This window comes from Callithrix jacchus, chromosome X (genome assembly GCF_049354715.1).
Source record: "Callithrix jacchus isolate 240 chromosome X, calJac240_pri, whole genome shotgun sequence".
Lineage (NCBI taxonomy): Eukaryota > Metazoa > Chordata > Mammalia > Primates > Cebidae > Callithrix > Callithrix jacchus.
The window spans coordinates 111,026,688-111,040,810 of record NC_133524.1 but is presented as its reverse complement, the minus strand read 5'-3'; the positions used below and the strand labels follow the sequence as shown (position 1 = coordinate 111,040,810).

Genomic DNA, 14,123 nt, shown 5'->3' with positions numbered 1-14,123 from the left:
TAACAAGAAGAGCTAACTATCCTAAATATATATGCATCCAATACAGAAGCACCAAGATACATAAAGGAAGTTCTTTATGACCTATAAAGAGACTTAGACTCCCACATAATAATAGTGGGAGACTTTAACATCCCACTGTCAGTATTAGACGGATCAATGAGACAGAAATTAACGAGGATATCCAGGACTTGAACTCAGTTCTGTACCAAGTGGACCTAATGGACATCTACAGAACTCTCTACCCCAAATCCACAGAAATACATTCTTCTCAGCACTACATTGCACTTACTCTAAAACTCACCACATAATTGGAAGCAAATCACTCCTCAGCAAATGCAAAAGAATGGAAATCATAACAAACAGTCTCTCAGACCACTGTGCAATCAAATCAAAATTCAGAATTAAGAAACTTACTCAAAACCGCACAACTGCATGGAAACTGAACAATGAATGACTACTGGAGAAATAATGAAATGAAGGCAGAAATAAAGATGTTCTTCAAAACCAATGAGAATGCAGATACAACATACTAGAATCTTTGGGACACATTTAAAGCAGTGTCAAAAGGGAAATTTATAGCACTAAATATCCACAAGAGAAATGAGGAAAGATCTAAAATTGACACCTTAATGTCATGATGAAAAGAACTAGAGGAGCAAGATTAAACAAATTCAAAATCTAGCAGAAGACAAGAAATAACTAAGATCAGAGCAGAACTGAAGGAGAAAGAGACACAAAACACCCTTCAAAAAATCAATGAATCCAGGAGATGGTTTTTTGAAAAGATCAATAAAATAGATAGACTGCTAGCCAGACTAATAAAGAAGAAAAGAGAGAAGAATCAAATAGATGCAATAAAAAATAATAAAGGGGATATCACCATCAATCCCACAGAAATACAAACTACCATCAAAGAATACTACAAACACCTCTATGCAAATAAACCCCAGTAAATCTAGAAGATATGGGTAGATTACTGGACGCTTACACTCTCCCAAGATTAAACCAGGAAGAAGTTGAATCCCTGAACAGACCAATAACAAGGTCTGAAATGAGGCAGCAATTAATAGCCTATCAACCAAAAAAAGTCCAGGACCAGATGGGTTTACAGCTGAATTCTACCAGAGGTACAGAGAGGGGCTGGCACCATTTGTTCTGAAACTATTCCAAACAATACAAAAAGAGGGAATCCTCTCTAACTCATTTTATGAGACCAACATCATCCTGATACCAAAACCTGGAAAAGACACAAATAAAAAAGAAAATTTCAGGCCAATATCCATGATGAACATTAATGTGAAAATCCTCAATAAAATACTCGCAAACCAAATCCAACAGCACACCCAAAAGCTTATCCATCCTGATCAGATGGGCTTCATCCTTGGGGTACAAGGCTGGTTCAACATATGCAAATCTATAAACGTAATCCATCACGTAAACAGAACGAAAGACAAAAACCACGTGATTCTCTCAATAGATGCAGAGAAGGACTTTGACAAAATTCAACAGACCTTTATGCTAAATACTTTTAACAAACTAGGTATCGATGGAAAGTATCTCAAAATAATAAGTTATTTATGACAAACCCACAGCCAATATTACACAGAATGGGCAAAAACTGGAAGCATTCCCTTTGAAAACTGGCACAAGACAAGGATGCCCTCTCTCACCACTCCTTTTCAACATAGTATTGAAAGTTTTGGTCAGGGCAATAAGTCAAGAAAAAGAAATAAAGCATATTCAATTAGAAAAAGAGGAAGTCAAATTGTCTCTATTTACGACATGATTGCATAGTTAGAAGACCCCATTGTCTCAGCCCAAAATCTTCTTAAGCTGATAAGCAACTTCAGCAAAGTCTCAGGATACAAAAGGAGTTCTTAGAAAAATATGAGACAATTTGAGCATCAGAATAATTAAGGGCAATAGTGAGTCATATATCTTGAACTCCCAACCTCAGGTGATCCGTCCATCTTGGCTTCCAAAGTGCTTGGATTACAGGCCTGAGCCACTGCCCGGCCATGAATCATATATCTTACACCGAATACAAAAGAATCGAGGAGTCCCTACCAACATGAACTAATAAATAGCAAAGACTTGGAGGGAAAACCCTTCCTTACAGTAAAGTGCCAACAAATTAAGGAAAAAAGAATGATAAAGTGAGAAAAATTATCATTGTATCACCTTAGCAATAAATAGTTTAGGGAGGAATCATCAATGGATTTGAAACCCGTTAGGTCAAAGTTTGGAAACAATTTCTTAATTTCCAAATATATGAAGATTTTTCTACTATTTTGAAGTCAGTTTTACCTCTTTTGAATTTCAAAGGAAAAACAATTTATTATTCTAACCTTTGAAATGTAATGAGGAATTACTTTATGGATAAACATGTGGTCAATTTTGATAAATATTTCTTGTGCAATGATGGGAATAAGTATTCTTCACTTGTTAGTGAGTTCAGGTTTGTTAATTGTTTTCATACAATTGCTGAGAAGGATGTGCTAAGATGTATGCCATGATTGTAGACTTGTCTATCTGGCCCTGAAGTTCTGTCCTCTTTTGCTTTGTATTACACATACTATGTACATTACATATGTGTAGATATATATTATTATGTACATGCAAAATTATTATGTTTTGTCTTCTAGATGTATTGAGTCTTTCATCATTAAGTAATCTTTCTCTAGAGTATTTGTTTTATGGTGAAAATCTATTTTGACAAATATTAATATAGCTATGCACTCTTTCTCTTGATAGTGTTTGGATGGAGGAATGTTTTTGTTTGTTTTTATCCTTTTACTTTCCTTATGCTTTATATATGCCTCTTGTAACATATAGCTCTCTTATTTTTTTTGAAAGCCTGTATGACATTCTTAGAATGCTTAGTAATTAACTTAATTAGGGATATATTTGGTTTTTCTTTTTTTTTTTTTTGAGACAGAGTTTCGCTCTTGTTACCCAGGCTGGAGTGCAATGGCGCGATCTCGGCTCACTGCAACCTCCGCCTCCTGGGATTAGGCAATTCTCCTGCCTCAGCCTCTTGAGTAGCTGAGATTACAGGCACGCGCCACCATGCCCAGCTAATTTTTTGTATTTTTAGTAGAGACAGGGTTTCACCATGCTGACCAGGATGGTCTCGATCTCTTGACCTCATGATCCACCCGCCTCGGCCTCCCAAAGTGCTGGGATTACAGGCGTGAGCCACTGCGCCCGGCCCTAGTTTGTGTTTCATATTTTTCTATCTTTTATTACCTCCTTTGGGATTTATTTTATTATTTCATTTTATCTTTTATTTGTAGAGACAGGGTCTCACTCTCTCACCAAGGCTGAAGTATTGTGGCATGATCATAGCTCACTGCAGCCTCAAAATGCCTAAGTTCAAGTGATCCTCCCATCTCAACCTTCTGAGTAGCAAGGACTACAGGCACAGGCCAGTATACCCAGATAATTTTTATTATTTTATAATAATCTTCTGTAAATTCAGAAATTAAACATTCATTTTCAGTTCTATTAGTGATTACCCTTGAATGTACAGTCATGCTTTATTCATCAAAGCGTAGTATTAAATGCCATTTTTATATTTATCCTGAACAATGAAAGCAGCTTCCCTTCAATGCTTTTTACTTATGTGCTATTTTCTTATGTATTTTAATTCCCTAAATATTCTGAGCCCCAGAGACATTGTTATTGGTTTCTACAGTCAATATTTATTTATATTTAACCGCACATTTACCATTTCACTGCTCTTAATTGCTTCCTGCATTTCCAACCTTCCACCTGTTGCCATTTCCCTTTGCTCTAAGAACAAACATCGGTACTTCCTTAAGTAGAAATCTACTGTTGGTATGTTCTCAGGTTTCTTTTTCACCCTGATTCATTAGGTATAATTTTGCTGAATATATAAATCCAGTTTAGCATCCTGATTTTTTTCAGTGCATTGACACTATATTCCAACATCTTCTGGCTTTCATTATTGATGTTTAGAAAGCATTCATTCATCTTATTGTTGCAATGTTTTTTCTTTATTTCTTCAACATCCCTATGATGGATCTAGATGTTCATTGTTTTTTATTCATTTTTCTTGAGATTTCGTGAGCTCTTTAAATGTGAGAATGTCTTTCATCAATTCTGAAAGCCATTAGTTTTCATATATTGCTTTTCTGCCATTCTTCTCTCTCCTTGTGGAACTTTCCCCATTTTATACTATTTTCTGTTTTCTATCCTTCAATTTTCCATGCTTTATTCATTATAGTTTCTTCTTACTAGTCTCCAACAATTCTCTCTTTAGCCATGTCTACCCTGCCATAGAGTTCTTAGGTGTTTATTTTTTAAAATTAATTAATTTCTGTGCGTGTGTGGCAGAGTCTCACTCTGTTGCCCAGGCTGGAATGCAGTGGCATGATCTCAGCTCTCTGCAGCCTTGACCTCTGGGGGTCAAGTGATCCTCCCACCTCAGCCTCCCAAGTAGCTGGGATTACAGGTGTGTGCTACCATGCCTGGCTAATTTTTGTATTTTTAGTAGAGTTGGGGTTTTGTCATGTTGTCCTGGCTGGTCTCAAACTCCTGGCCTCAAGTGATCTGCCTGCATCGTCCTCCCAAAGTGCTGGGATTGCAGGAGTGAACCACTGTACCTGGCCATTTGTTTTTCATATTATGCTTAAGCTCCATATTTTCTAGGTGTTTCTAGAATCTTAATGTCATTGTTTATAGTTTGCAGTTTCTTGCTGAAGTGTTTAAGATCAGCATGTAATTTCTATGTGTTCATTCAAATAATTATTTAGTCTATGTCTGATAACTCAATTATTTGAAGTTTTTGTAGGTTTATTTCTATTATTTTTTATTGTCCTGTATCTGGTTCATGTTGCATTGTCTCTTTACATATCTGCTTATCATTGTCTTTCAGTGACAGCATTTGAAAATTATTGAAAGAAATAAATTGAAACCTAGGATGATGGTTTTTTTGTGTGTATGTCCCCAAATTAGAATCCTGAACAATATGAAATCATCTAAATCCAATTTTAGGGCCTAAGATTTCTCACATTTACATAGATGACTTGAACCAGGGCTGAATTCCATATCTTGGTCTATCCTTATTCCTAGTGTCTGGTTCTTTGGGATCCCGGAATTAAACTCAGGTTGGCTGGCCCTTGCCAGACTCCATATTCCTACTTTAGTCCTCCTTTGCTTATAAGACTGAAATGATCATCCCCACCTGTCAGTCATATCTTCATCTTCAGGTTTATAATGCATCATTGGGAAAAGTGAACCAGAAGTCATAATCATTTTTCTTGGATTTTTGTCTTTTTTCTGGATCTTAGCCAATAGTAATTTCTATTTCATTAGCTTCTCAGGGATTTTAGTATTTTATCCATCTGTTTAATTGTCTTTAGCACAAGAGTCATTGCAAATTACTCAGTCTGTCATTGCTAGAAGCTGATGCACCAATATTTATCTGTGTATTTCCTTTGAAAGCACCATAAAAGCTGGCATCTTTTAAGATGAACTCTTTGGGATGGCTGGTGCAAAATCTGCGAACCCTTGAATTTGTAAGTCAAACCATTATGTAATTATTTTTTTCTTTCGGGACAATCTTCATGACTGTTTATTCAAAGATGTCTGTGCTATATACTGATGGAACAATCTACAATAGAACCATCTTAAAACTTAAATTTATTTGATCAATAAACCCAGAGTCAAAATATTTAGATGATATTAGTGAAGATTAAATAGAGGTCTTGATCCTGTTGCATGCTTTACTGGAATCTTTTACAAAAACATAAATTTGAATAAAAATTATTTAATAGGACATAAGTTGAACTCCAACTAGAAGAGGAAAAAAAGGGGATTGTAAAACCCCTAAATTCCAATTGGTTAAATTTCTTGGCTTTAATATTAGCACTTATAAATGCCTCAAACATAAGCAATAGATGATCATTTCTTTCCCTTTAAACTCCTACAAATCTTTAAAGAAATGAATAACTTTTTTCTTTTTGTATACCCAGAATTCAAGAAGACAATTAAAACTGAGGGAAAATTGTACATTTTAGGTCTCATAGCAAAATAAATTTAGATGTATTTACTTCATCAAGATTTAGATTGCGTTATTAATTTTTCTACTGAAAAAGGTAAGAATTTAGAATAAAAATACGAAAGCTAACATTCTGGGATACATGTAACTTTTCAATGTAAGATTGAAATGTTATATTTTTTAAAATTTAGACTTTAATTTTGACTTTATATTTTTCTCAACTTCAAAGCATTTAAAATATTACAAATATTTTGTATCTGTGTTGCAGAATTCATTGGCATACTAACGTATTAAATAATTTAGCAGCATAAAGGGAAACTTTATATTTACATATTCATACACATTACATTCATTCATTATTGTTAACCTAAATATCAGATAAATAGGTTAAGAATAATTACTAAATAGAAGAACCCGATCAAACGCAAATGTTACCAGTCGACGTCTGTACGTTGTTCACAGTACATAATCCGAAAGTATTGAGCATAGCCGCTGCAATTCTTACGGCCAAAAAGTTTTATTTACCTATAGAAATTGCCCAAACAATAGCAATCTTCATGATGGCCTTAGTCCGCGAATTGAAACGGCTATGCTCAATAGGATTACGTATTGCTACATACCGATCCAGCGAAATAGCGCAGAGGTGCATGATGGACGCTGTTGAAAATAAAACATCTAAAGAAATCCAGACGGGGCACAAATATCTAGGTAGTGGCCAGACATAATCTGAAAGAGAACAGAGAGAAGACAAGAACATGTTATCCAAATTGTACTGGCTATAGATAGTCTTAAATATTAGTCAGCTTATATTTTCCTCACACAATCTAAACCTTTTCAAGAAAGTAAAATTTAGGAAGCATTATTTTCCATAGTGATGATGATCATGATCATGATAATGATACCTTCAATGTGATATACATTTTATTGAGGTAAAATTTACACAACATAAAATTAATCTCTTTAAAGTGTACAATCCAATGGTGCTAGTACATTCACAGTATTGCACAATCAGCACCTGTCTCTAGTTCAAAAACATTTCATCACTCCAAAAGAAAACTGCATATCCATTAAGCAGATACTCCTCATACTCCCCTCAACCATCCCATGCCAACCTCTAATATGCTTTCTATCTTTATGGATTTAACTAATTTGGATATTTCATGTAAACAGAATCACACAATTTGTGACTTTTTGTGTCTGGCTTCTTTCACCTAGCAAATGTTTTTGAGGTTTATCTATTTCGTAGCATCTATCAATACTTAATTCTTTTTTGTGGCTGATGCTATTATCAATTGAGGTTTCTTTGGAAGCTGTTGTAAGTAGAATTGTTTTCTTAAATTCTTTCATGGACTGTTCATTGCTGTGCATAGAACTACAAATGTCTGGTAACTTTGCTAAATTCATTTATTAGATCCATGCTTTGTGTTGATTCTTTGGGATTTTCCATATATAAGATCATGTCTTCTGCAAACATAATTGTATTTCTTCTTTTCAAATTTTCCTCTTCCTTTTATTTCATTTCTTTGACTAATTGCTCTACATAGAATTTTCAGTACCATGATAAATAGAAGTAATGAAGGTGGGCATTCTGTTATTTTTCCCTGATCTTAGAGGAAAATCAGTCTTTCACTATTGACTTGGTTTTGTTTTTATTTTTATTTTTGTTTTTGTTTTTAATAAATTTCTGTCAAGGAAGCGTTCTTTTATTCCTAGTTTGTTGAAAATTTTTTATCATAAAAAAGTGATGGATTTTTGCAAATTTTTTTCTGCATCAATTGACATAGTCTTGTAGTTTGTATACCTTCATTCTGTTAATGTGATACATTACATTGATTAGTTTTTGTATGTTAAATCCCTCTTGCATCCCTGAGATGAATGCCGTTTAATAATGGGTATATAATATGGTGCTGAATTTTGTTTGCTAGTATTTTATTGAGGACTTTTGCATTCATATTAATAAGCAATACTAGTCTATAGTTTTCTTGTAATGTCTAGCTGGCTTTGATATTAGGATGATGGTGGTCTAACAGAATATATTACAAAATGTTCCTCATTTTCTATTTTTTAGAAAAGTTTGAGAAAAATTGGTATTAATTTTTTAAATGTTTGGTGAAATTCAAAAGCAAAACTATGTTATCTTGAGCTTTTATTGTTGAGAGGCTTTTGATTACTGAGTCGATATCGTTTTGTTATAGGTCTCTTAAGATTCTCTGTTTCCTCTTGAGTCACTTTTGGTAGGCTGTGTGTTTTTAGGAATTTTCCCATTTCATCTAATTATTTAATTTACTGGAGTATAACTGATCATTGTATTGTTTTATAATCCTTTTATTTTTTATTTTTATTTTTTTTGAGATAGGGTCTTGCTCCATTTTCCAGGCTAGTTTGCAGTGGTGCAACAATGGCTCACTGCAGTCTCAACCTCCTGGGCCCAAGCAATCCTCCTAACTAAGCTTCCTGAGTAGCTGGGGCTACAGACAGGTGGCACCATACCTGGCTTGGTTTTAAGTACTTTTTTGTAGAGATGGGTTTTCACCATGTTGCCTCGGCTGGTCTTGAACACATGGGCTCAAGCAATTCTCTCACCTTGGCCTCCCAAAGTGCTAGAATTACAGGCATGAGCTACCACACTAGCAGGATTGGCCAGCCAATCCTTTTACTTTCTGTAAGGTTAGTAGTAATGCCCCCACTTTCATTTCTGATTTCAGTAATTTGTGCCTTCTCTTTTTCCCTAAGTCTGTCTAGCTAAAGATTTGTCAACTTTTTTGATCTTTTCAAAAAAGGAAAAACTTTTGGTTTTATTAATTGTTTTTATTTTTTTCCTATTCTCTATTTTGTTTATAATTTAATCTTCATCATTTCAGTTCTTTTGTGAGTTTGGGTTAAACTTGCTCTTCTTTTTTAGTTTTTTAAGGTATAAAGTTAAGTCATTAATTTGAATTCTTTTTATTTTTAAATGTAGCCATTTCCAGGTATAAATTTCCCTTTAAGCACAGCTTTTAATGCATGCCATAACTTTTTATATATTAAGTTTTTATTCTGCATTCTCAAAATGGCAGAATATAAACGTAATAGAAAATGGCAGAATAAAAACTTAATATACCAAAAATTGTGGTATATTTTTGAATTTAATTTGTAATTTCTTCTTTCACTTATTGGTCGTTTAATATTGTTTAATTTTTGCAAATTTGCAAATTTGTCAGTTTTTTTCTGCTGCTGACTTCAACTTTGAAGAATATTTTTGATGTATTAGGATACTTTGAATAATAATAATATTTTAAATATATTGAGGTTTGTTTCATGGTCAAACATGATCTATCCCAGAGAATGTTCCATGTGCACATGAGAAAAAATATATTTCTTGTTGTTGTTAAATGGAAGGTTCTATATCTGTCTGTTAGAATTAGTTGTTTTATAGTGTTCAAGTCCTCTAATTTTCTCATTGATTTTATATCTCGTTCTGTGCATTATTGAAAATTGAGTATTCATATCTCAAAATATTATAGATGTATCTTTTTCTCCCTTTAATTCGTTTATTTTTCACTTCCTGTAACTGTCAGGCTCTGATGTTAGATACATATATGTTTATGCATATATGTTCTTGATGGCTTGAAATCAATAGATGATGTTCTTTGTCTCCTCTTTCTTTCACAACAACTTTCTTCTTAAGTTCTATTTTGTCTGACAAGTTTAGCCACCTCAACTCTCTTTTGGTTACTATTTGTATGGAATATCTTTTTCCATCTTTTCACATTCAACATACATGTGTTCTTATGTCTAAAGTCAGTCTTCAATTTAAAGCATATAATTGGATTATGTATTTTTATCCATTTTGCTAGTGTCTGCCTTTTAACTGGAAAATATACTTCCTTCACATTTAAAGTAATTACAGTAAAGAAAATATACTTGCACCATTTTATCTATAACATATACTATCAATTTTTGTTTTTAATTGCATTTTAGGTTTTGGGGTACATGTGAAGAATATGAAATATTGTTGCATAGGTACACACATGGCAGCGTGATTTGCTGCCTTCCTCCCCTTCGCCTATATCTGGCATTTCTCCCCATGCTATCTCTCCCCAACTGCCCACCCCCCGCTGTCCCTCCCCTATTTCCCCTCAACAGACCCCAGTGTGTGATGCTCCCCTCCCTGTGTCCAGGTGTTCTCATTGTTCAACAGCTGCCTATGAGTGAGAACATGTGGTGTTTGATTTTCTGTTCTTGTGTCAGTTTGCTGAGAATGATGGTTTACAGGTTCATCCATGTCCCTATGATATACTTTCATTTTTTCTGTCACTGCCGTCATTTGTGATTAACTAATATTTTTATGATTAACTGACTTTTTTGTAAGAATTCTCTTCTTGTCTCATTCTCTTTGTATTGTTTTAATTTTTTACTTTGATTAACCTGGGGGTTGTAATTATAATCTTTCTTTCATGACAATCAAGTTTTAATTATAGATAGTTTGTTTCAATACTATGCAAAGAATTTGTTTCTTTACATCTTCATCATTTTTTGTGGTGTTACTGTCACAAATTGCATTTTTTACACATTTGGTGTTCATTAATATAGATTTATATTTATTACTTTATGTATTTACCTTTTAAATGAAATAGAAAATCAAAACAGGCAAAGCAAACCCATATTACAATCCCACTGGATTTTATATTTGCTTTGTAGCTACTTTTGTTGTTTTTTATGTCTTTATATGCCTTCAAGGTACTTTTTGGTGTCCTTTCATTCTATCCTGACGGACTCCCTTTAGCATTTTTTTTTTAGAGTAGGTCCACTGGTAATTAACTACCTCTGCTTTTGCTTCTTTTTAAATTTCTAGTTAGTGTTTTAATTTCTCTATTTTCTGAAAGACAGCTTTGCCAGATTTAAGGCATTTATTTGACAACTTTTTCTTTCAACACTTTAAATATGATATCTCACTGCTTTCTGGCCTTCATGATTTCTAAAGAGAAATTCACTGTTAATCTTGTTGGAGATACTTTGTATGTGATGAGATGCTTGTCTCTTGCAACTTTTAAGATTCTCTCTTTGTCTTTCAAGAGTTTGATTATTCTCTTCCTTGGTTTGGATCGTTTGGAATAATTCTTGCTTAGAGTCCATTGAACTTTCCAGTTTTATAGTCATGTTTTTCTTCAAAGTTGGAAAGCTTGTGGCCATTATTTCTTTAAATAATTTTTCTGATCCTTTTTGTCTCTCATCTCCTGGAAATCCCATTGTGCATATATCGGTACATTTGATAGTGTCTCAAAGATCCCTTAGGCATTGTTCATTTTTCTTTTTTTTTTTCAGATGGAGTTTTGCTCTTGTTACCCAGGCTGGAGTGCAATGGCGCGATCTCGGCTCACTGCAACCTCCGCCTCCTGGGTTCAGGCAATTCTCCTGCCTCAGCCTCCTAAGTAGCTGGGATTACAGGCATGCGCCACCATGCCCAGCTAATTTTTTGTATTTTTAGTAGAGACGGGGTTTCACCATGTTGACCAGAATGGTCTCGATCTCTTGACCTCGTGATCCACCCGCCTCAGCCTCCCAAAGTGCTGGGATTACAGGCATGAGCCACCGCACCCAGCCTCATTTTTCTTTATTATTTTCTTTTTATGCTCCTTCGACTGGATAATCACAATTGACCTATCTTCATGTTCTGTGATTATTTCTTCTGTCTGCTAAATTCTGTTATTGATTCCCTCCTGTGAATTTTTCATTTCAGTTATTATAATTGTTAGCCTCCATATTTCTATTTTTTTTTTTTTTTTACAATTCTATTTCTTTAATTATGTTCTCTGTTCCTTGAGACATTGTTCTTCTGGTTTGCATTCGTTCTTACTCCATGGTTTCCTTCAGCTCTTTGAGCACATTTGGGATAGTTGATTTTAAGTCTTTGTCTATTAAGGCCAATGCTTGGGCTTCCTCATGATCAGTTTCTATTTTGTTTTCTGAAAATAGTTCATACTTTCTAGTTTATTCGTATGCTTTTTAATCTTGGTAAAAATTGGACATCTTAATATGATGTGGCAGCTCTGTAAATCCAATTTCCCTCCCTTCCTGAAGTTAGTTGTTGCTACTTGTTGCAGGTTGATTTTGTTTGCCTGTTGGTGATTTTTCAAAACTAGTTTTGTAAACTCTGTTTTCTTTTACCTTGGTCTTCTGTGGCAGCTGAAATCAGCATCCTGTTAGTTTGGTGGTTACCTTGCACTTTTACAGAGGCTTCTTAAATGACAATTGGCAAATTAAAAAAAAAGCATAAATACTTTCTTACTTTTTGCAGGTTGGCTCTGTTTGAGACCTTCCTTCAATGCTTAACGAGGTTGTTTATAACTCTGCTTTAGCCTCAACTTTGATTGAGCAGAGTCTCAGAGGCTGAATGGCAGCCCAGCTATAGGTGAAAGAATAGTGTCTTTCCAAGCTATTTCTAAGAATTCTGGCATCTTTAGACATGTCATGTGTGACTTTTTTCATTCTCTGTTATATTCGACTGCCTTAAAAATAAAGTTTTCTTTTCCAACATATCTCCATTCCCAACCTCTTTCTTCCCAGGCCATTCAACCTGTTTCTTGTTTGTGTGGTCTAGTGTTACTTGTCCTAGTCTGCTGCAAACAATGCTTCTGCCTTTTAATACTTCTGACAAACTCCAACCAGAACATCATCTAAGCCCTGGAAATGCTCTGAGTCAGGCAACACAAAGGCAAGTTATTGTCCCAGCCCTTCAGGGAGCCATCAGAGAAGTATAAAAAAACAAGCACATTTCTTTGAGGAAAAGATCTGTATTTATTTGGCACTAGCAACATGCATCAGGAGTGCAGGCTTTCATCTTCAAATTAGCTGCATATTTGTAAATGGGATATGGTGGCAGGTTGCTTAAAATGCTACCGTGCTCTCTTACTGCAAAGCAGTGGGTTTCTTCTTTATTTAGCATTCACTTGCTTGTTTTAGTTTTTTGGTTAGAAATTTGAGTTTCATAGTAGTTGATTCTGACAACTGTTTCCAGGTCATTTTATTGCTCTTGTGGAGAGACAGAACACTAAACTTCCCTCTCGCATAAATTACTTTTATGTTACCTATTTATTCCTTAATTTACCTTATGTTAGCTATTTGTTTTTTATGTGCCAAACATTTTGTTAGATACTAGAAGAAAAGATTAATAAGTGACAGAAACTCTTGTTATTTTTGCTTCTATGAGTTACCAGCTGAATTACTGTTGCCATTTTGATGACTCTTTCATGTGCCATAAAGTCTGAATTTGAGCTGGTACCAGAATTAGCAGAACATTCCAAGTAAATTGTTTTTAACATTGGTGTTCTAACTTGAAAAGTTGAGATCTGAGTTATATTGAATAGTGCTAAAGTTTCCACACTGGAGCAGTATTAAGAGTTTAAAGTTTTTGTAATGACATTGGCATCTAGAATCTAGCAACTGAATCAGGAAAAAAAAAAACAACTTTTAAATGTGCTGTTGGTGAATTGTTTTATGATGTATCGTATTCTAGTCTGTTAGACTTGTGAGAATTACCTTAGAGACTGGGCTTTTCTCCTATGCAACCTTAGTAGGTGTGACTACCTTACAGAATAAATAAACAATTCACAATCTTGTTTCCTTGGGGAAGTAAGGAAAAGAAAGGTTAAATGTGGTTGTTAAAATATTCTGGAAGGTTCGTTGACCAGCATCCTTCCTTTGGACATTTTTGGTTTCTTCCAGAATAGGCTGAAGGATATGTCAAGATACAGGCTGATCAACTGGTGCTTCATTCTTGATAATAAAGAAGCAGTGACCAAACCCCTCTACTTTGAATGTGAACATTATTGCCCATTAGTAAAAGATTTTGTATAACTCATTATTCCTTTATTTTGAAGTACTATTGTTTCTGTAATACTCTTGTTTAGGTTGGTAACATTCTCAACCTTCACCAGTATATAACGTGTTCTTAGATGTCTATTAAAGGCCGTAACATTGCCATTTTTCATTTTTCCATTATAAATGGTGCTGCTTCAATCTATATGAATTATTCATACATATTTGGATAATAAAATTTTCTTGGAGGAGGGGACTCAAGATGGCGCTGTGAGAACAACCCAGGATTGGAGCCCGCGTT

General features: G+C 34.4%; 1 protein-coding gene across 2 annotated transcripts in view; it reads right to left on the bottom strand.

Annotated features, from left to right (window-relative positions):
• HTR2C (5-hydroxytryptamine receptor 2C) overlaps positions 1-14,123 on the bottom strand; it is a 293,407-nt gene that overhangs the window by 70,222 nt on the left and 209,062 nt on the right. Inside the window, exon 5 of one of the 2 annotated variants that reach the window (XM_002763170.6) lies at positions 6,551-6,751. In XM_002763170.6, coding sequence (XP_002763216.1) covers positions 6,551-6,751 — 201 coding nt within the window. The remainder of the gene's footprint in view (positions 1-6,550; positions 6,752-14,123) is intronic. The other variant, XM_035289637.3, reaches the window with a different exon arrangement.